This window comes from Leuresthes tenuis, unplaced genomic scaffold, assembly GCF_036924035.1.
Source record: "Leuresthes tenuis unplaced genomic scaffold, fLeuTen1.0.hap1 SCAF_16, whole genome shotgun sequence".
NCBI lineage: Eukaryota > Metazoa > Chordata > Actinopteri > Atheriniformes > Atherinopsidae > Leuresthes > Leuresthes tenuis.
Genome location: NW_027325370.1, coordinates 25,218,225 through 25,238,583, shown reverse-complemented (window position 1 = coordinate 25,238,583; position 20,359 = coordinate 25,218,225). Strand labels below are relative to the sequence as shown.

General features: G+C 39.6%; 1 protein-coding gene across 10 annotated transcripts in view; it reads left to right on the top strand.

Moving 5' to 3' along the window:
• Positions 1 to 14,997, top strand: part of hspg2 (heparan sulfate proteoglycan 2) — a 100,592-nt gene extending 85,595 nt beyond the window's left edge. For 4 of the 10 annotated variants that reach the window (XM_072367342.1, XM_072367341.1, XM_072367347.1 and 1 more), the window contains 24 exons: positions 133 to 230; positions 1,393 to 1,659; positions 1,779 to 1,891; positions 2,914 to 3,061; positions 3,159 to 3,275; positions 3,474 to 3,491; positions 5,682 to 5,766; positions 5,858 to 6,002; positions 6,092 to 6,194; positions 6,280 to 6,389; positions 6,486 to 6,594; positions 6,720 to 6,818; positions 6,936 to 7,157; positions 7,324 to 7,568; positions 7,662 to 7,833; positions 8,057 to 8,179; positions 8,576 to 8,632; positions 10,057 to 10,132; positions 10,252 to 10,330; positions 10,676 to 10,723; positions 11,283 to 11,353; positions 11,463 to 11,546; positions 11,906 to 12,009; positions 12,798 to 14,997. In XM_072367342.1, coding sequence (XP_072223443.1) covers positions 133 to 230; positions 1,393 to 1,659; positions 1,779 to 1,891; positions 2,914 to 3,061; positions 3,159 to 3,275; positions 3,474 to 3,491; positions 5,682 to 5,766; positions 5,858 to 6,002; positions 6,092 to 6,194; positions 6,280 to 6,389; positions 6,486 to 6,594; positions 6,720 to 6,818; positions 6,936 to 7,157; positions 7,324 to 7,568; positions 7,662 to 7,833; positions 8,057 to 8,179; positions 8,576 to 8,632; positions 10,057 to 10,132; positions 10,252 to 10,330; positions 10,676 to 10,723; positions 11,283 to 11,353; positions 11,463 to 11,546; positions 11,906 to 12,009; positions 12,798 to 12,970 — 2,866 coding nt within the window. In that variant the 3' untranslated portion in view covers positions 12,971 to 14,997. The remainder of the gene's footprint in view (positions 1 to 132; positions 231 to 1,392; positions 1,660 to 1,778; positions 1,892 to 2,913; positions 3,062 to 3,158; positions 3,276 to 3,473; positions 3,492 to 5,681; positions 5,767 to 5,857; positions 6,003 to 6,091; positions 6,195 to 6,279; positions 6,390 to 6,485; positions 6,595 to 6,719; positions 6,819 to 6,935; positions 7,158 to 7,323; positions 7,569 to 7,661; positions 7,834 to 8,056; positions 8,180 to 8,575; positions 8,633 to 10,056; positions 10,133 to 10,251; positions 10,331 to 10,675; positions 10,724 to 11,282; positions 11,354 to 11,462; positions 11,547 to 11,905; positions 12,010 to 12,797) is intronic. The other 6 variants (XM_072367350.1, XM_072367345.1, XM_072367344.1 and 3 more) reach the window with 4 other exon arrangements.
• Positions 14,998 to 20,359: the final 5,362 nt, after the last annotated feature.

The following is a 20,359-nucleotide window of genomic DNA, read 5'->3' as shown; positions in this document are numbered from 1 at the left end:
TTGAGAATAGACTTAGCACAATTTACACATTTTTCAACCTACATGGTGTGTATTATCAGAACTATTAGAGGTATTGCATAATGTTATAAGTGAAAACTGAACACTGCTGTGGATTTAATCGTTTCTCTGTAGGATTGAGAGCCTGGAGCAGAGCAACGAAGGCGTTTACATCTGCAGAGCAAGCAGTGATTATGGTCAGGCACAGGACACAGCCAGGTTGACCATCCAAGGTCTGTTACATTTACTGCATGTGGAGCTAGAGGAAGATGTTTGCCCTCGAGGCTTTCAGAAAGGCAGACAAATTTTTGAAGTCAGATAAGAAGGATAAAAAAAGCGTTTTTAGAGAAGGGTTTTGATAGAAGAATGGATCACAGACAGATTTATGTAACTTTAGGAGATAGGAAATCTTTATGCATATGACATCAAAAATCAGCATTGATAATATTACTACTATAATACTTAGGCACATTATGGGTGCCAATGCCAAAGGCATTAGAGCACACATATTACTATTGTGTCAGACTCTTATTGTGAGAATGCTGATTAAGCATTAATCAATTTTGGTCTCAAAACATTCAGTTCCTTCAGGAGATTTATGCTGTATCTTTGGTATTTCTCACTTTCATGCTTTTTAAAATATTTAACTTTTATTCAAATTTTCCTGTCCATCAAATGAATGGAAAGTGCTTTCAACTCTTCAAAAACTTCTTCCTCTTTCCAATCTAACTACTTTTGCATACTTTCAGCTAGAGACACAATTCAAACTTTAAACGGGTCACAAGACATTCAGCTATTACCAAATGGTTCAACTTTTTCAAATATTAAGCCAATTTTGAAATACGACAGTTTAAAAAACATGACCATTTTTGCTCCTTCTTGATTTTTATGAATGAGCAGCCAGCAAAGTGAGCACTCACACTATTCTGAAAACATCAGCTGGGCCTTATGTGTTAACATGTGTATAACAGGTTCATGCCAGTCACTCATGACATAAATGATGAGTGAAGATGAGATTTAATCTCTGATCGAAATGTAAGCATACTATGACCTCTGCTTCTCTCCCACTGCTTATTTATGTCATGGAGCCAAGCAGCATGTGTCTAGTAAGTGACTTCTTTCTCAATGAAAGAAGTCACTTACTAGACCTTGGTTATGATACAATGTAACATGACAGCCTCTGTCTCTCAGCGGGCAGTAACTTCATTGGCACTCATCAACATTTCTCCGGAAATGTTCTAGTTTTACTTAATTCCTAACATTATTCTAGTGTTATTAGTTTTTGGGTAGTTCTGGTAGAAAGCCTTGAGGGCAAACTTCTCCTGTGAACAAACTGCTTCATGTATTTTCAGGCAAATCTAACTTTCTTCCTCTCCTTCCTTGTCTCTTCCACAGCCCTGCCAAAGGTAATGATTAATGTGCGTACCTCAGTGCAGACTGTGATGATTGGGAACTCTGTGGAGTTTGAGTGCCAGGCTGTTGGCGACCCGGAGCCCACAGTCAAGTGGAGTAAAGTTGATGGTTCTCTGGCGGCCCACATCATGGTAAAGGGTGGCATGCTGAGGATCCAGCAGGTGACGGAGGCCGATGCCGGCCAGTACCGCTGCACAGCCACCAACGACGTGGGATCAGTTCAGTCTCAGGTGGTCCTTAATGTCCAGTGTGAGTACAAGAGGATCATTTTCTCTTTCATCGCATACATGTGCATGTACTAGGAATCATATTGATGCATTATGATGCAATTTTTGTGATGCTCATCGTCATTTAAATCGTCTGCCCAGCCCTTCCTCAAATTGCCACACTGCCAGAGACAAAGGATGTGACAATTGGGTCCGATGCAGTCTTGCCCTGTGTTGCTTCAGGATACCCTGTGCCTGAAATCAAATGGTCAAAGGTAACTATGATATCCTGCAATTAATTTTTTTGGGAGGGCAGAGTGTTCAGGAGCTGTTTTCAGGAGGCTTGGTTGTGCTTTGAAGGTCACTTTTTCCCCAAGGTTTAGGTCCACTTTTCACTTCAGAGGAAGGGGCCAACACAAATGAATTCAAAGATGTAAGAATTGATTACCTTTATCCAGTGATGCCTCTTAAGTATACTCTTATTTTTGCACTAAATAAAACACCCTGTGGCACAAACATGCTAATGTAAGAGTATTCTGTGTTATATTTAGTAGCTCCAAAAATGAGCCTGAGGAATTTTCACATTATCACAGCCTGGCTCTAACCAACTATTTAGTTAGCACATGTTGGTACTCTGCACTACACCACTGGCTTTATCTTGTATCCTTACATGATGACATATTTCTATCCTGATTGGGATGTTCTGTTTTCCTTCTGAAGAAAGATGCCCTTTTTTTTTTTTTAGAGTGCAAGGGGTATGAAAGTGATCATATGCTATGGCCTTCACAGTGACTAGATCTCAGCCCAATTGTACACTTTTGAAATGGTCATGCTCATGTATTTTTTGTAAGAGTGGTGTTTCAGAGACCTGCCGAGTCAATAGGTGCTTCTCAAAGTCAAGAAGGATTCTTAACAGCTATGTTTCCTGGATGTCACATCATAAAATCTCGTAAGGGGACTGTTCTTATTTCAGTGATCCTTGAGAGGACTTAGTCCTTTGTATGTTGAAATTTCAAGGATGTTTCTTTGTATCTGGACTGTTGTCAAAATGCCCACAATCCTTTCAAGGTGGGACCATTGCTGAGACCTGCGCCTACTTGTTATGACTATTCCTTTACCCCATTTTTCCAATTGCAAAGATTTAGTCTTTCCTAGCCTAAAAAGGACATGACTTGGAAGCAGTTTATGTCAAGAAGCACTGAAGTAGCTCTGACAGTACACACCTTACTGAGACACTTTGGGTTGATTTTTTTTCTTACATTTTTCACGGATATAATTCTTGTGTCTGTTTTTCAAGATGGAGGGAGAGCTTGCTCCTAAGTGTTTCCAGGAGGCCAACGTGCTGACGGTTCCTCGGATTACCCATGAAGATTCTGGCACTTATGTCTGTACTGCCTCTAATAAACAGGGCAAAGTGGAAGCCTTCACTAGACTCGACGTCCATGGTGAGCTTGCAGTATGAAAGTATTCTGTGCGTGTTTTAAAACAATCTGAGTACAAACCACAGAAGTGTCAGTATCTAAATATGACGTGCTTTTTCAGAGAGAGTGATGCCATACTTTGCCCAGGAGCCTTTGTCATACCTCACCCTTCCCACCATCAGAAACGCTTACAAAGCTTTCAGCATAAAGATCAACTTCAGACCTGATAATGTTGATGGTAAGTGTGTACATCCCTAAATGTGCTGAATTGTGTAGTGTAATAATGTCTGTTATTTTCTTTCTTGAATAATGGGATTTAATGGTATTTTCTTACTTTTGTACCATTTTTATAATGTGTTTTTCATATTTATTTATATACTTCACTGCATCTTCTGTCCCTTCCCTCTCTCCCACACCTCATCCATGTGGTGGGAAGGTCTCATTTTGTACGCTGGTGAGTCTCAGGAGGCCAAGGCCGATGTTGACAATTCTGCTTTCTGGCTGCGTCAGTCTGCCCATCATGCTCAGAGCTGATTTATGGGCTGTGAAAGACACACAAGATGGTGCATGGCCAATCTTCAGTCATGATCTCACATTTACATGTAACTGAATTCCAATGTTCAGTGTAATACATCACAGTCCCCCTGATCAGACACTACATTAGCCTGCCCGCCTGCCAGTTGGACATCATACATGTCAAGTCAAATTGCTTTTGCAAGTTTATACTTTCTTTGAGGCAAATCATAGCTGTTGCAGAATGTGTGGGGGCGTGACAACAAAATGCCAAGGAATTATAGTAAAAATAATTGGTTAACTGGGGGGAAATCTTTTTTCTCTATTTCCAGTATATTTCTGGCCACTTGCCTGTGACATGTCCCACCTCCCACCGTGAACATGTGCTGCTCATGTATATTACGCATGTCTTTTTCCAGCATGTGGAGAAAGAGAAAGGAGGACTAGCATTGTGTGACTGGTTGCATTTTCGAGCCCAGTGATTGGATGGCAGTTAATAACGTGGCTTTGGTTGGCTTTAGATTTGCGACACCATGGCATGCTGCTTTTTTTTCTCTCACTGGACTTGCAAACATTATCCATCCTAACAAGTCACAGAAATTAAATCAGTTTTATTGATTTACTTTTTGAGCAAATAAAAAAGGAAATAAATAAAACTGATGATTATCTATAGTAGTTTTCTCTAATAGTTTTCACACCATGTACAAAGAAAAATCATAGATTTGCTGGCTTGCTAAGATGGATATTACATTTAGAATCAATCTCAATTACAGAAGAGTTGGAACACTATGTAAAATGTGAATAAAAACAGAATGCAATGATTTACAAATATCATAAACCTTTATTTAATTTACACTGGAACACAAAAAATATAATAAATGTTGAAAGTAACTCATCCAGATTGTGATGGCAGCGACATGTCTCGAAAAAGGTGTGACAGGGCAAAAAAGGCTGAAAAATTAAGTAGTACTAATTTGAAACAACTGAATGTTGCAGCTAGCACCTGAGAGAGTCAGTCTCTTAGAAGTAAACATTCAGCAATCTGCAAACTTCAAATCATGGAGCAATTATTACTTTTAAAGTTCCGTCATTTAGGGTACATAATCATCAAAAGATTATGTCATCATCAAAAGAGGTCTCTGTGGGCATGGGACACACGTGGAAATCAATGTTTGATGCCCGTGATCTTCAGAACCTCAGGTAACACTGCTTTAAAAACAGGCAATTTTCTGTCATGGAAACTCGCTGCATGGGCTCAGGAACACTGAAGAAATCATTGCCTGTGAACAGAGTTCACCGTGCCATCCATGTGCAGGTTAAACATCTGTCACACACAGAAGAAGCCATATGCAACATTCTGTTTTAATTGGACCAAAGGTAATTTAAGGCGCACTTAGGGAAACTGTCCTGTGGTTTTAGAAATTGAAATATGAAATTCTTTTTGGAATTTATATACACCACATTCTCCAGACTAAAGAGGAAAAGGACCATTCAGATTGTTGTCAGTACTTAGTTCAAAAGCCTGCTGCTCTGATGGTCTGGGGATGCATTAGTGAATATGGAACTGGCAACTTGTAGATCTGAAAAGGCATCGTCAATATCTTTCTCAGAAAAGGCTTTGCAAATTTCAACGAGACCATGCAAAACCACACACTGCATCTATTAAAACAGAATGGCTTCGTAATAGAAGAGTCCACGTGCTGGATTGACCTGTCTGTAGTCCAGAACAAGACATAGGGCGCATCACAGAACTCAAAACACAACAAAAGAACATCCAGGACTGTTGAGCTGCTAGAATCCCATATCGCACTAGAATAGGACAACATTCATTTCCCAAAGATCCAGCAACTGGTCTCCTCAGTTCCCAGATGTTTGCAGACTTGTTAAAAGCAGAGGGGATTCTTGACACATGTTGTTGCCATCATATACAAGATGAGCTTGTATTTTTCATTACTAATCATAAGATTCACTTTCGATATGTTTCCTATGTTCTGTTGTGAATGAAGAATTGGTTTATAACATTTGCAATTCATTACAGTCTGTTTCTTTCTATTTTACACAGTGTAATAACATTTATTTAGACTTGGGATTGCATTTACAGGCGCTAACTTAGTTTATTTTGCTGGCTTAGGCATGATCCTCTACAATGGCCAGAGGAGAACCACAGGAGCTGACTTCATCTCTCTGGGACTTGTGGGTGGCCGTCTGGAGTTCAGGTCAGGCCTCTTAAGGTCTCCTGTTTAATGTCACTTTAGTAAATACACCATGGTGAAAGCTGTTTGATTTGATAAATCTGTGTAATCTCAGGTTTGACGTTGGCTCTGGCATGGCCACCATACGTGACCCTAACCTCATTAAACTAGGAGAGTTTCATACAATTGAGCTGTATCGAAACCTCACCCAGGGATATATCATTGTTGATGGAGGAGAGCCCATCAATGGCAGCTCACAGGTACTGTACTGTGAATGAAGAGCTATGCGTTAGCCATGTGCAGTTTATTATTTTATGTCAGTGAAGATGATATTTTCTTCCTTAATCAGGGCAAATTCCAGGGCCTCGATCTGAATGAAGAGTTGCATGTGGGCGGTTACCCCAACTACACAGTCCTCGGCAAAACTGCTGGCATTAAAACTGGTTTTGTGGGTAAGTTTTGGTGGTGCTTCACTCTGTTTGGATGGATAGACTATTTTCAATTTGTAATGTGTTGTTCTTACTGAAATGTATGCAGGTTGCATCCGTCAGCTGGTCATCCAGGGAGAGGAAGTCATCTTTAAAGACCTCGACCGCAGCTCTACTGGCGTCACAAACTGTCCCACCTGCAAAGATCATCCATGCCAGGTCAGTTTTATCAATTCATGTCATGTTATTTATCATGTTTTTTGCCCACCTTTCATACCATCAGGTTCAGTAAAATGATTTCCTGTACTGGCTCAGAATGGAGGAAGGTGTGAGGACTCAGAAACCAGTTTGTATAAGTGTAGATGCCTTGGAGGATTTACAGGCAGCAACTGCCAGCACCACTCATCTCTCCACTGTCACTCAGGTACATGTGAACTTCACGAGTAGACAAAGACTATTAGTATTCACTTTTAACAGCAAGTGTTATAAGTGACATCGATAAAATAAATTGTCTCAGTTTACAATCTTTCGTAACCTTGACTTCCTCAGAGGCCTGCGGACCAGACGCGACTTGCATCAACCGCCTGAGTGGCCTGGGATACGACTGTCGCTGCCATCTTGGCAAGTCTGGAAACAAATGCATGGCTGGTAAGACAGGAAGTTACCCGTAACTTTCACAAAAAAAAAAAGGAAATATGTAAATGACTCAGAGCTAGATTTTCAATATAACGAAACGTTTGTAATTCTTTCATTAATTCTCACCAGGGGAATTGGTGACAACTCCACTGTTTGATGATGTGGACTCATATATCGCTTATCCTCCCCTGACCAATGTCCATGATGACCTGCGTGTTGAGCTGGAGTTTAAGCCACTGGAGAGAAATGGCCTCATGTTCTTCTGCGGTGGGAAAAAAATGAAGGTTGAGGACTTTGTGGCCATTTCCATGGTGGAGGGACATGTGGAGTTCAGATATGAACTGGGCACAGGTAAACTCTGCAGACTTGCATATGTAAAAAAATCTTTATAGATATCAGCGTTTCAGGCTTCAGTCCTGTTTGTCTCCCTTTGAATTGTTTGCTTTACATAATTGATTTTTATAATTCAAGCTTAACCAACTTTTCCACTTTGTTGTGCACCTTTTATGATTTTCAGGACAGGCAATCCTTCTAAGTCCTGAGCCAGTCTCTTTGGGCCAATGGCACCGAGTTGTAGCCGAGCGGAACAAGAAGGCCGGCCACCTGAAGGTGGACCAAGGCCCAGTGGAGAGGAGGACATCTCCAGGAAATGCTCAGGGCCTCAATATCCACACCCCCATGTACCTGGGAGGAGTGCCTTCAATGGACATCCTGCCCAAGCCTGCAAATGTCAGCAAAATGTTTGAGGGCTGTATCGGAGAGGTGATAATTCTCTTTACTGAAGAATTAACACAAAGCTTAATGAATATTTTTTGAGGATGTGGAAGTTTAACCTTGTTTGCTCCTCCCGTGCAGGTTTCAATCAACAACAAGAAGGTGGATCTCTCCTACAGCTTCACAGAGAGCAAATCCATCAGTAATTGTGTGGATAGCAGCCCCTGTGACCGTCGGCCCTGTCTTAATGGTGGAGGCTGCATGTCTAGTGCTGAATATGAGTACCAGTGCCTCTGTAAGGATGGATTTGAAGGTTAGTGCTCGAGGGAAAAGACATAGTATAGTCTTAGTAGCCATAGTGCCAGATTAGCTAGTTTTTCTTTTACAAGAGCTGAAGTTGTCCAGGATTACCCTCCATAACATAAAACACTGATAATTCTAAAAAAAAAATACAGCTTATGGAGCATTAAAAGATGACAAAAAAAATCTGGTAAATTTACACATTTCCTCCTAACTCATTGCTGATGATTTCACAGGTGAGCGTTGTGAGGTGGTGAAAGACGTGTGCCAGAGTGACCTTCAGTGCCAAAATGGTGGTCGCTGCGTCAACGGCCAGTGTGTGTGTACATCTGGGCACACAGGTCTCAATTGTGAAGAAGGTAAGTATCAACTAGCATAATTAGCATGTATGCACCAATTAAACAATTTAAAAGCCAGAAACAGCAGGAGGTAAGGAGGATTACATGTTTTGTTATATTTTCTGTTGATTTCTAAGCAATGTAATCACAGAAGCAAAACCCGTCTTTTTCAAATACACATTCACCTCGGCCATAAAATTGTGTCCTGTGGACGAAGATAGTCATCATTGAAGCAAAAAGATCAAGCAAGACCCATAAAGCCCATAAGAGTCCGATTTTCAACAAAATGAAGCCCATCTAATTTCAGACAGCTTTATAGGTCACTCCCAGCATTGAACGGCATGCTGGGAAAAACAACCCTAAATGATTACACGTGTCTTTCTCCTGCACTCTCATGGCTGTATCCTGCACACACAGGCCAGGTCCTCAGCTTCCCAGAGGCTCCGTGGAATTCAAAGGCTAGCGAGCCAAATGGTACAGTATCTCAATATTCAGTCTGCCTGACAAGACCGTGACTAACAGGGCCCTGAGTTTGGGGGGCCCCACGTCTCGTCCAAGCTCAACCTCAACTGTCTATTGCCTAACACATTTGCGCACATAAACACAAACCATGCATCTGTTCTCAACTGGCAACTGAGGTTCTTACCCCTTTGGAAAGTTGGGAGAGGGAATTCTGCATCTGAACCAAAAGCCAACAGTGTGGTAGACTGCAGCTGGGAAATAAACAGACTAATGCACTGTTTTCATACAGGAAATGGTAGAAATGTGGAATTCCCCCCCTTTTCTTTTCTTACTTCCTGTCATGTCAGTGTCTGTAAGATGGCTACTCACAAAACGCACACTTACTTCTTTCAACTTGAAAACTGCCTGTCCAACACACATAAATGTAAACCAATGGTTTTCTTTGAAACTGTCTAAGTCAGATTATTGAGTCTGCTTCATGTCCATATATTCACATCTTTACTAACTTTGACTGTTCTGTGTGTATGGTGTGATGGTTGTTTGAATGAAATGCATTCCAGGCATATTATGAGCACAATGGGATTTACATGCATGGAGCAATGGTTGTGGTCAGTTTAAGTTGTTTCTCTGTGAGAGTTGGAGGTGTGAGATGCTGTAGCGGGTCAGTAATGGCAAGTATCAGCTCGTGCACTGGAGAGAGCTGTCAAACGAGTATGCATCCTGGAGTTTTGTGCTTCAGTATTTACATTTTGATTCTGGGCATATGCTGATATTCAAGAGTATTATATGTTATTTCAGATACATATTCAATGTTAAAGAAACAGCTTCTTAACTCATTCCAATTAAATCTGGTTTTACCCATAGACAAGTGACAAATTTTTGATAAAACCAACATAAAATGGTTCAGTAAGGCGTTTGCCTACCACATACAGCCAAGACACCTGAAATCAAGTCGAGACGTTGATTTCACAATTGTTCGATGTAACAGAAGTAAAAGCAAATGAAGGGGAAAAGTATGCAAGCTAATTGTGTTGTACCAGCTGGGGTCTACGCATCATTTTCTTTCTAAAGGTTTGCTATCAGAAGCTAAAATAAGCTACCTTTCATTCCAAACCAACAAAGCCAATCCCTCTATTTACTGATCTGGTATAGTATCACTATAATATGTAAACCTTATAATATGTATGGGAAATAGCATGCTATTTATTTCCCTAAAAGTTACACATTCTTCTTTTTTGGGCAACATTACCAAATAATGTCTTTGTAAGTGATTTTATTGACAATATTCTTCTATGTGTCTGTAAATATTGTATCTAACCAAGCGTGTCATAACAGTGATTCCTCTGTGCTCTTAACACCAGAGGGCACTGTAACTGTGAGGATGACAATTCCCAATAAACCTGCATCACTTTTTATTTTACCATAATTTGTTTTAGATTCGCCCTATCAGTATGCAGCTCAATTCCGCAGTAACGGATACATTGCCCTTCCTAAATCCATCTTCCCGAGAAGGTAACATTTGTTGGTTCTTTTAATGCGGTTTTGCTCTCACAGCAGATGTATTTTGAGTTGTTGTAATGACTCATCAACAATGGAATTATTGTTTTTGTTATTTCATTAATGTGTTTTAGTGCCCATGACTCACCAGAGACAATTGAAATGGAAATCAGCACCAGCTCTTCCGAGGGCTTGATCCTGTGGCAGGGAGTGGTAAGCTCTGCCCCTGATCTTTGATACTCACATGCCACCCCCAACTTTTTTTTTTCTAATACTCACCTAACTTTGCTTCTGCACCCCATCACTGTTAATCATCACCATCACCTCATCTGTCAGAACTCACAGATGTTTTCATGTCAGTTATCTTATCTTACCACCAGTAATGCACCACTGACACAAAACTGTAATTTCTTCGTGTTGAGTAACACTCATCATCATACTGTTCCTGCACTGCTGAGGCTGTGACATTGTTGGGCATGTTGGCTGCGAGCAACGGCTCTTTATGACATCACTAAATACATGCATGAGCTTCTCTAACTCACCCTCCCTTTTCTTCAGGAGACCAATGGCGCACGCAATTTGCGAAAGATGCATGCTAGTAAAAAGGTATCCACTCCAACACAAGACACTTTAAGTTATTTTGCCTGTATGCTAAAAAAAAAGAAAAAAAAAAGAAGAAGGATCAGATTCTCAAAAGTGCAAAGATACTTTTAGAAAAACATAGGCTATGAGATGAGTTATAAGTCTCGGTTTTATGCACATCTGTGTATAAAGACTTTTAAATATCCGACGTTGATATTTTGCATGGAAGATTTTGTGCCACACATTACATTGTTTGGAATGATCCCACTGCAATTCTACTGCATTGTAGCTCAGGAGGAAGAGCAGTCGCCCACCAATCGGAAGGTCGGTGGTTCGACTCTGGCTTCCCCAGGCTACATGTCGAAGCGTCCTTGGGCAAGACACTGAACCCCACTTTGCCTCCCAGTGTATCACTGGGGTATGAATGTGTGTATGAATGCTTAGAAAGCACGTAGTTATGAATCTTAAGACACTACAGCACTTGATGTGGAAAGTTACTGCAGGTCACTGTGTACAAGGCCATTATTGATAGTAGTGAGTCACACTACATGTTCTTCTATTAACTTGACACATTTATTTTCAGCAACCCGGAGAACACGGCAGAGGCAAAGACTTCATCAGCCTTGGCCTACAGAACGGACACCTAGTCTTCAGGTGACTCCACCCTTTGATCTTTTCTTCTGCTGACATCTAGAGGCTTTTCAAAATTATTTTCAGTTCATGTCCATGTTGTAGTAATGCTGACGATTTATACAATATCCAGTTACCAGCTGGGCAGCGGAGAGGCGAAAATCATATCCCGAAGGTCTATCAATGATGGGACATGGCATAAGATCACAGCAGTCAGGTATGATTAAATATAATTTCCTGCAGTTCTCTGATTTACATGTATAAACCTCCCTGGGTCCTGTTACATCATGCACTCTAACTTATTCATAGGAGACTTTCCCACCAGTCAGTGCAGGTAAAGCAAAGCTAAATAATATCAACTCTTTCTGCTAGCATTCACATGACCAAGACTTCCTTGAGATAAGATGCAGCCATCATCTATTAATGCTACTGTATTGAATAAACCTGTGTTTTACCAGCTTCTGCTGTGAAAAAAGCTATGTTATTAGATTGTACTGTGAAATATTCCCTAAATGCTTTTGTCAATTTGTGTTCAGTTCTTGGGTTGAGCTGTGCTGTGTTTCTTTTAACTCGCAGAACTGGAAAAGATGGATATGTCCAGATTGATGGAGGAGAAACACTGCGTGGACAGTCTAAAGGCAGAAGCCTCATGGTCAACACCAAAGGCAGTTTATACCTTGGTGAGTATAAGTATAAGGCTGAAGATATAACTGGTGACATTCTAAACAAATAGTCATATTTAGGAAAATAACGTTTTAAATTCAGTAAAAATATGTATATATAATTACTGCCCTGTCAATTGGGAGAAAGCTTAACTGAATTTTTTTTTAACTAAATTCAGTGTCTAAGCTATCAAGTTTAAGCTAACTTTCCTTGACTACTTTTTTATCATTCACATGTGTACCACATTTTGTTCCTGTATTATAAATATAAAACTTAGAAAGCATTACTTAAAACTAAGTAACAGTAAGTTACAGTAAGTTTGTCGCTTTTGTTGACACGCTAATGAAATTAGCTAGTTAACCACTTGGAAGTTCACAATTTATTGGTGGGTTTAGCCACCATCTTTTAAGTCAATTGTGCTATGTCTGGCTCTTTGTTCAACTTATTTTACAAAGTCAGGTACTGTTCAAGTTATGTTCTTGGAATATATTTATCTGACATTCATTTTTGTTTTAATTAAGCAAGCAAACATTTTCATTTATGTTTTCTGCTATTTGCGGCTTTTTTTTCTACAACATTCCTATTTTAAGAGCTCCAAGGGAAGATCAATTTTCCACCTACAGTATATCTTATCACAGATAAATGTTCATATCAGACAGAATTGTCAACTTCTTATGCTCTGTTGTTACGCTTTCACAAGCTGATTGCCTTTTTGTGACGGGACAAATCCAAAAAGGGGGCCCAAGTGTCCTTTGAGAGAAATTTGATCCCTGGTTGGTTATATGTGTATCTTTTCGTGTGACAGGTGGAGCACCCGAAATGGCTGCTATGACAGGAGGGAAGTTTTTGTCCGGAATGACGGGCTGCGTGAGGAATCTGATGCTGATTAATGCTCGGCCAGGACAGCAGGCAGCCCAGGCCATCGACCTGCAGGCCCACGCTGCCCATGGCATCAACGTTCAACCCTGCTCCTCATAGACACATATGTACAAACACACACATACGCATAGAGAGACTATGGAGTGATGTCATATACACACAGAGAGACTTACACACATAGAGCCTGACACAAACTTGGTGCTTTGCTGCTACCAAAAAGAAAAACACAAACCACAACTCAAAATGATGCTTTTCTCTGTGTGCAGTAAAACCAAAAAGAAAGAAAAATTTAAAAAATGTTAACAAGTCTTCTCCTCCACAGTGTTGTATTCCGAATGAAGGACTATAAACAAAGGACAACCTTTTCATACTTCAAGCAGCAGTTTTAGAAGATTAAGAGTAAAGCATGTTAGGTCTTCTACGATGGGTCACATCTTAAGGAGATGGAGAGGTTTTTACAGCACTGAATTTTTATTTATATTCATATGAATTTATATATTATATTTGTGGGGGGATAAAACATGCAAACTAACCATACAACTGCTCTTCAATTTTCCTAGAGTTTATTCTGGGTTCTAATACTGTGTGTCCAGGGCTTTTCATAGGCCTAACTATATTAATACTTGAAGACGTTTAGGCCTTCTTTCTTCACTTCTGTAGAGAAACCTCTTCTTGTTTTTTTATTTTTTGCGAGCATGCTTAAAGTCTTTAACAAACTGTTGGGAGAGGAGTGCACATGGTCACAGTCACATGCAGCTTCAGTACACAACTCAGGATGTCAAAAACAAATGAATAACTGCAATTATTACAAGTACTGCTGCTTTAACTCAGCATATGTTTGCTTTACACACAGACTGTTGTGTCTTCTCTGTCTATATTTGTTCTTTTTTTTATGAAAAGAAAAAAACCTTGGTGCTAATGTCAGACATGAAGATGCAGCATATAGTCATAGGTTTACCTGTCTGTCTTTTTATTTAGTAATTTCGATAACGTATAGATAAAGAAAACAATCAATAGTCTTTTGTTGATATGCATGGCATTTTGGGGTTGATTTGATAATGATATGGTGTAGTTTGCTGCCTCCACATCCTTATGTGATTGAGTAGATCTCAAAAAGGAGTTGTTCGGAACTGAGAAGGGTGTAATTTTTTTATGTGTGGTTGTTGAAAATATTATTTTATGTGTTAAACTATCTGCCAGTCAGGTAGATACCCATTTCAGTTGAGAATGTGTGTGTATGCAGAGTGGATTTGGAAGCAACTTTTCAGCCCTGCCTGTTTCTCACAGTTCACGCCACATTAAGCCCCACCAAGAGTCAGGTGTGTGTCTCTATGTGTGTCATTATCCCTATCCTCAGGAGGGTGGATCCAGAACTGCCTCAAGTTTTTTACTTAAAATTCAGGTTTGGTAGCTTTAGTGACACCTCAGTAAGCTCTAAAACTCTGAAGGCTCTGTTGTTCTGCAGGTTGTTTTCTCTGCAGAGGGAGAGTCATCTGCAGCAGCACACAGTTGGATTTATGTTTGATCATGAAGGAATGCAGTGGAAGCCTCCTGCAGGTGCTGTGATCAGTAGTGTAGCTCCAATAAGGCATGCTCGCCCGCTTTTAGTTGACCACACGGCAAACCACAACAGCATGATCGCTTTGGGACTCATGGGCCTTTTTTTTCTTACTTTTTGTCAGCTTAAAACATGTGTATTAATATCCTAAAACGTTCTTTTCACTTTCAATTGCTTCATTTTTATTTATTTCATGGGTTTCCTTTTCCTTTTTTTCACTGCTTTTGTTTCAAGATTTGATTCTGCTGTTTTAGAGCAAATTCAGAGGCTTGCTGTTTTCTCCTCTGCCGTCATTGAGTATTGCCTCCAACACCCTCATGTTTGAGTTTGATCGATCAGTAAGCTCTTTACAAAGCACCAAAAAATTATTTCATGAAACGTTAATATGTAATACCTGACTGCAGCTACCTGCTCAAATGGATGAAAACTGATCTTATTGTTCACTTGATGAATAAATGTCTTAGGTTCCAAATGAATGCAGAGAATGGTGTCATCATGAACATGTGGGTTAAAAAGAGCAAATACTGTGGTCCAGGTTTAGGACATTAAAGTAGAGGATTATCGTGTGTGGTACCCCTTGTTGGGTGTCTTTTGTATATCTACTCTTAAACTGGATTGTCACATATACACTGTCACCAAATACAAATTTCACAGGTGCACTTTTGGTCATTTTATGTTGATTTTCTTTTCAAAAACTCAATTGTTCATTACTGAATGGCAGACAGAAGCAAAGATAATAACTCAGTTAATTACTGAAAGTGTACCGCATGGAAACGATCCAGGTCAGTCTGATCTAACTTTTGGAAAGCTCCCCTTTGCTCTTGCTGTTTCCTAAATAAAAACAAAATTCATGTGCTATTTCTAATCTGGTGAGTTTTCTATACTTTTTTTTTTTTTTTTTTTTTTTACCTCCACCAATTTTCTATTTTCTGTTCTTTGCTGCAAAAAATAATTTCACATCACTCTTTTTGTAGTCAAGGTAATCCCTGAACTGGGTCCCTGAAGAGACACAAGTTAATCTGCCAGTTTAGAAAATCAAGACCCAGTTTTGCCTCACAGAGGTTACACCCAAACCACTCTTGTAAAATAAGCCCGTTCTAAAAGTTCTCTCTTCTCATCTTACATCATTTATGCATTTAAATTTCCCTGGTAACAGATAAATAAAAAATCTGATGAAATCAGTGTATACTGGCATGCTCAAACAAAAAAAGTCCACTGAAAGACTAAAAGGTAGGTGGATTAAATTATTGAAAGAGTTACTGAGGCTTATAGAATATTGAAAAATATACAGTGTGTTTTAATAACTTCATGAATATTGTGTGGAGTCAGAAGTCATCACTCTTCTAAGTGGAACAGTGACAGGAAGTAAGATGTGACCAAAACTAGATTTTGAGTCCTCTCCTACTTTTGGTGATATTTGGAGTATTGTGTTAAAATTGAACATGACACATCTCTATAGTCGTATAATCCTGCATACATGGTTACTTTAGTATCCAGGTGTCTTATCAGGTGTATCCTCACCAACTCATCCACTGCGATTCTAGCAGAGAATATTCCGAAACCTCAGTATAGTATTTACAGGTACCAGTGTCCTGGTTTCAGACTGAGAACTCTATGTACTGTATTATTTCTAGGTCTCTCAAAACCAGGATGAGAACTTATTCAGGTTTGTGACATCAGAAAACACATAACACATGACACACATCCTGGCGAGAGGATGTCCCAGCAAATTCATCCCAAGGTCAGATCGCGCAATGCTCAGAGAAACTTCAGAAAATCCAAGAGCTACATCTTAGACTCTGCAGGTCTCAGTTAGCATGTTAAATGTTAAAGTTCATGACAGTACCATTAGAAAAGGACTGAACAAGTATGACTTGTTTGGAGGGGTTGCACAAGAAAGCCTTGTCTCTCTCTAAAAAGAACACAGTAGCACAACTTAGAAAGCTGCATCTGAACAAACCACAAGATTTTTTTAAAAATGGACTGGCGACTTGTCCAGGTACCTCGCCTCTCGCCCGATGACGGCTGGGATAAGCTCCAGCCCACCCACGACCAGACAGACGGATTAAGTGAGTATAGAAAATGGATGGATGGGTAGACAAGATGAAAATGGAGATGCTTGATCATAATTCACAGCAGCACATTTGGAGAAAACCAAACACAGCATATCAGCACAAACACCTCATACCAACTGTCGACCACGGTGGAGGAGACCTAGTGATTTGGGCTCATTTTGCAGCCACAGGACCTGGGCAACTTGCAGTCATCGAGTCCACCATGAAGTCCTCTGTACACCAAAGTTTTCTAGAGTCAAATGTGAAGCCATCTGTCTGAAAACTAAAGCTTGGCCTAAATTGGGTCAAGAGAGGCTTAAGAGAGCTGTGCATAAACAAATGTAAAAAAAATCTCAATGAAATTAAAGAAGTGAACTAACATTCTTCTACAATGATATGAAAGTCTGATCGTCTCATACATGTAAACAGTTGGTTTCCAAAGGAACTGAACTGAAGAAGTTTTCACTCACTACTTCTGCATTTTGTCTTAGATTTGTCTTAGATTAGCTGTAACCTGGTAAGAATAAGATTATTCTTTTTACAATGTGTCGACATATAAAACCAAGATCTTTAGAAAATTAACATGACTGTAAACATCTTAGACAAACTGTCATGAACTGATACTGATGCCTCATCCAAAACTATGGACAGTGACAGTTCTGTCAACATCCTGTAGTTATGCAACCAGATTACAAGAGCCATCACCAAGGGGGTTACCTCTACTGTAAATGATAATTGGCTGCATGACATTCAAACCTTGTGTGCAGGTTAATCTTTTTACCTCTCAGAGGATTTCTGCCACAGGAGGACAACACCAAGGTGCATATCGAGAGGCAACATTTCCATGCTCATTTTATGGTGGTTATGTCAGCAAATGTCACTGAAATAAGATGTTAAAGTGGTGAGTTTCAATATAAGGTCAGTCTGCTGTGCTCATTTTGAAGGTGTTAGATTTGAAGGTGCAATTTCATCCATATGGATTAGACATTCTTGAAGAATATGACACGATGACTAAAATTGAATAAGAACTGGAATCATAAATATATATTCCTTTGACCTACCTGCTCACTCAATTTCATTATCTCCAGCTAAATGGCAAATAAGTAAAGAGACAATCTTAGACAAGCTTTCTTGTAATTTCTTAGTGGTCTTCAGGAATAGTTCTGCTGACTCCTTGAAGGACAGGACAAAGCTCTTCTTTGGATGTTGGTTGCCTTTTGTTCCGTTCTCTGTCAAGAAGATCCCACACTGCTTCAATAATGTTCAGGTCCGGGCTCTGGGGAGGATTCATGCCTGCATAAGAGCTGTTGCCACGGATTTTCACTTGGCATACCTTAGTCTTTTCTCCCTGTTTCCCTTCCTTAAGAATGGCTCCTTGACAGCCACCCTTCCATGGAGACCATTTCTGATGAGACTTCAGTGAACAGTAGGTGCATCAACTCTTGAATCAGATACTTCTGTCAGGTCCTGTGTCAGGTCTTTGCTGGATTTTTTCCCCCTATTTCAATTCAATTCAATTCAGTTTTATTTATAGCGCGCCAAATTACAACAATTGTCATCTCAAGACACTTAAATAATATTGTCCAATTCAAGCCAATTGGAATTCAATTCATTGTAATCATAATCCAATGAAATCCAATTAATTAATTTAAAAATAATCCAATTCATTCATATAGAGCCAATTTAAAAAATAATATCCTAGCTAAGGAAACCAACAGATTGCACCGAAACTTGTCTTCAGTCCAATCTCCCATCCTGAGCGTGCCTGTGGCGACTGTGGAAAGGAACGACTCCCTTTTAACAGGAAGAAAGCTCTGGCAGAACCAGACTCAAGAAGGGTGGCCATCCGCCTCGACCAGCTGGGGTTTGAGAAGACAGAAAAGAGGGAAAGGGGGGGGGGGACGACACCATAACACCATAACACCATTCAAAGGATACATGTTGAAACAGGGAAACTCAAGTTAATAACCACAATAATGTCACATGTACATAAAATCACTTGAGAAATTAAACAGGGGGAAAAAGAGAGCGCAGTGAGGAAAGGTGTGACAGATGAGGTCCCCCAGCAGTCTAAGCCTATAGCAGCCTAACTACGGGATGTTTCAGGATTGCCTGAGCCATCCCTAACAATCAGCTTTATCAAAAAGGAAAGTTTTAAGTTTTAAGAAAGTTTAAAGTTTTATGGTTAATCTTAAACGTGTACAGGATGTCTGCTTCCCGGACATTTACTGGCGGCTTTATTCCACGAGAGAGGAGCCTGATAACTGAAGGCTCTCTCCCATTCTACTTTTAGAAACTCTGGGAACAACAAGTAAACCTGCAGTTTGGGAGCGAAGTGCTCTGTTAGGAAAATACCTTACAATAAGATCTTTAAGATATGATGGAGCTCGGCCATTAAGAGCTTTGTATGTGAGGATAAGAATCTTTAATTCTATTCTGAATTTAACAGGGAGCCAATGAAGAGAAGATAAATCTGGAGAAACATGATCTCTTCTGTTAGATCTCATCAGAACTCTGGCTGCAGCATTTTGGATCAGCTGGAGGCTTTTCAGAGAATATGTGGGACAGCCCAATAATGAAGAATTACAGTAGTCCAATCTTGAAGTAACAAATGCATGAACTAGTTTCTCTGCATCACTCTGAGACAGGATGTTCCTGATTTTAGCAATATTACGAAGATGAAAGAAGGCAGTCCTAGAAACCAGTTTTATATGTGCGTCAAATGATAAATTCTGGTAAAAAATAACTCCAAGATTCTTCACTGTAGAACTAGAACCCAAGGAAATACCATCTAGAGTAACTGTATAACTAGACAATTTCTCCCTGAAGCACTCAGGTCCAAAGAGAATAACCTCAGTTTTGTATATTTCTTAAGGACATCACTTTCAGATGCTTTTCATCTGCCCTACATAATGTTTAGTCCTGCCACTTTGTTGCCCTGGACTTGTCCATTTCCTTGACTTTTAAAGGACACACTTTGCACCATGCTTGGATTTGCCAGTTTTTCTTCTAATGGCTCTTAGAAATCACATTGTTGGTCCAAAAATACAATTTAAATTTTTCAAATTGTGTCGCTTTTTAAATTTTTTTTTTATTGATGCATCCTAAGAAACTGGAACAAATTACGTCTTTTGATGTATCATTTGTTCCAGGGCCTATAGATAGAATTTAAAATATATTCTATACTAAGTTGGGAGTGCTTAACTAACTTTGCATTAGCTAAATTAATAACTACTTTTCGTCTTGGAACCTCAGAATGCCAGGACCCACTTCCAAGAAAAATCTGTGTGTTTGAATCATATTCATCATCTCTGCCTTGACTGCCTGCTATTAATTGATTTGAGATGCACAAAACTGACTAAAGTCCATGAGAGTTCCTAACTTGGAGGTGGTTAGGTTAAGGCAATATTATACTCTGTTAGGGTTAGAAACAGATTATGATTAGATCTAAATTACATTCATTTTTCAAAGCGATGGTCAAAGGGATAGTCATGGAAACCATTTTTATTCTTGATGTACAGGTAACCACTAGAGGTCATGTGTTCTTTGACGCAATTATTGGCCATATCTGCCTGCATGAATATTTTGTGTTCAAACAGCTAACATTTCAATAGAAAAACTAAAATTCATCCACAATAGAAATAGGATCCCACCTGTAATACTGACAATATTTAATTCCCACATTTGAACCTAATACAGCTGCAACACTTGTGAAACTCAAAAATGTAATATTATACTTTTTTGTCAAAGTGAAACCCTGTACACAAAAAAAAATTAACTTCTTTTTTGGCTGTGGGTGTGTTGCCTCTCTATGGCATGCCGATAGTAGTTATTCTACACTTGTCCTGGTTTATTTCATACTTCTCTTTCAGGGAC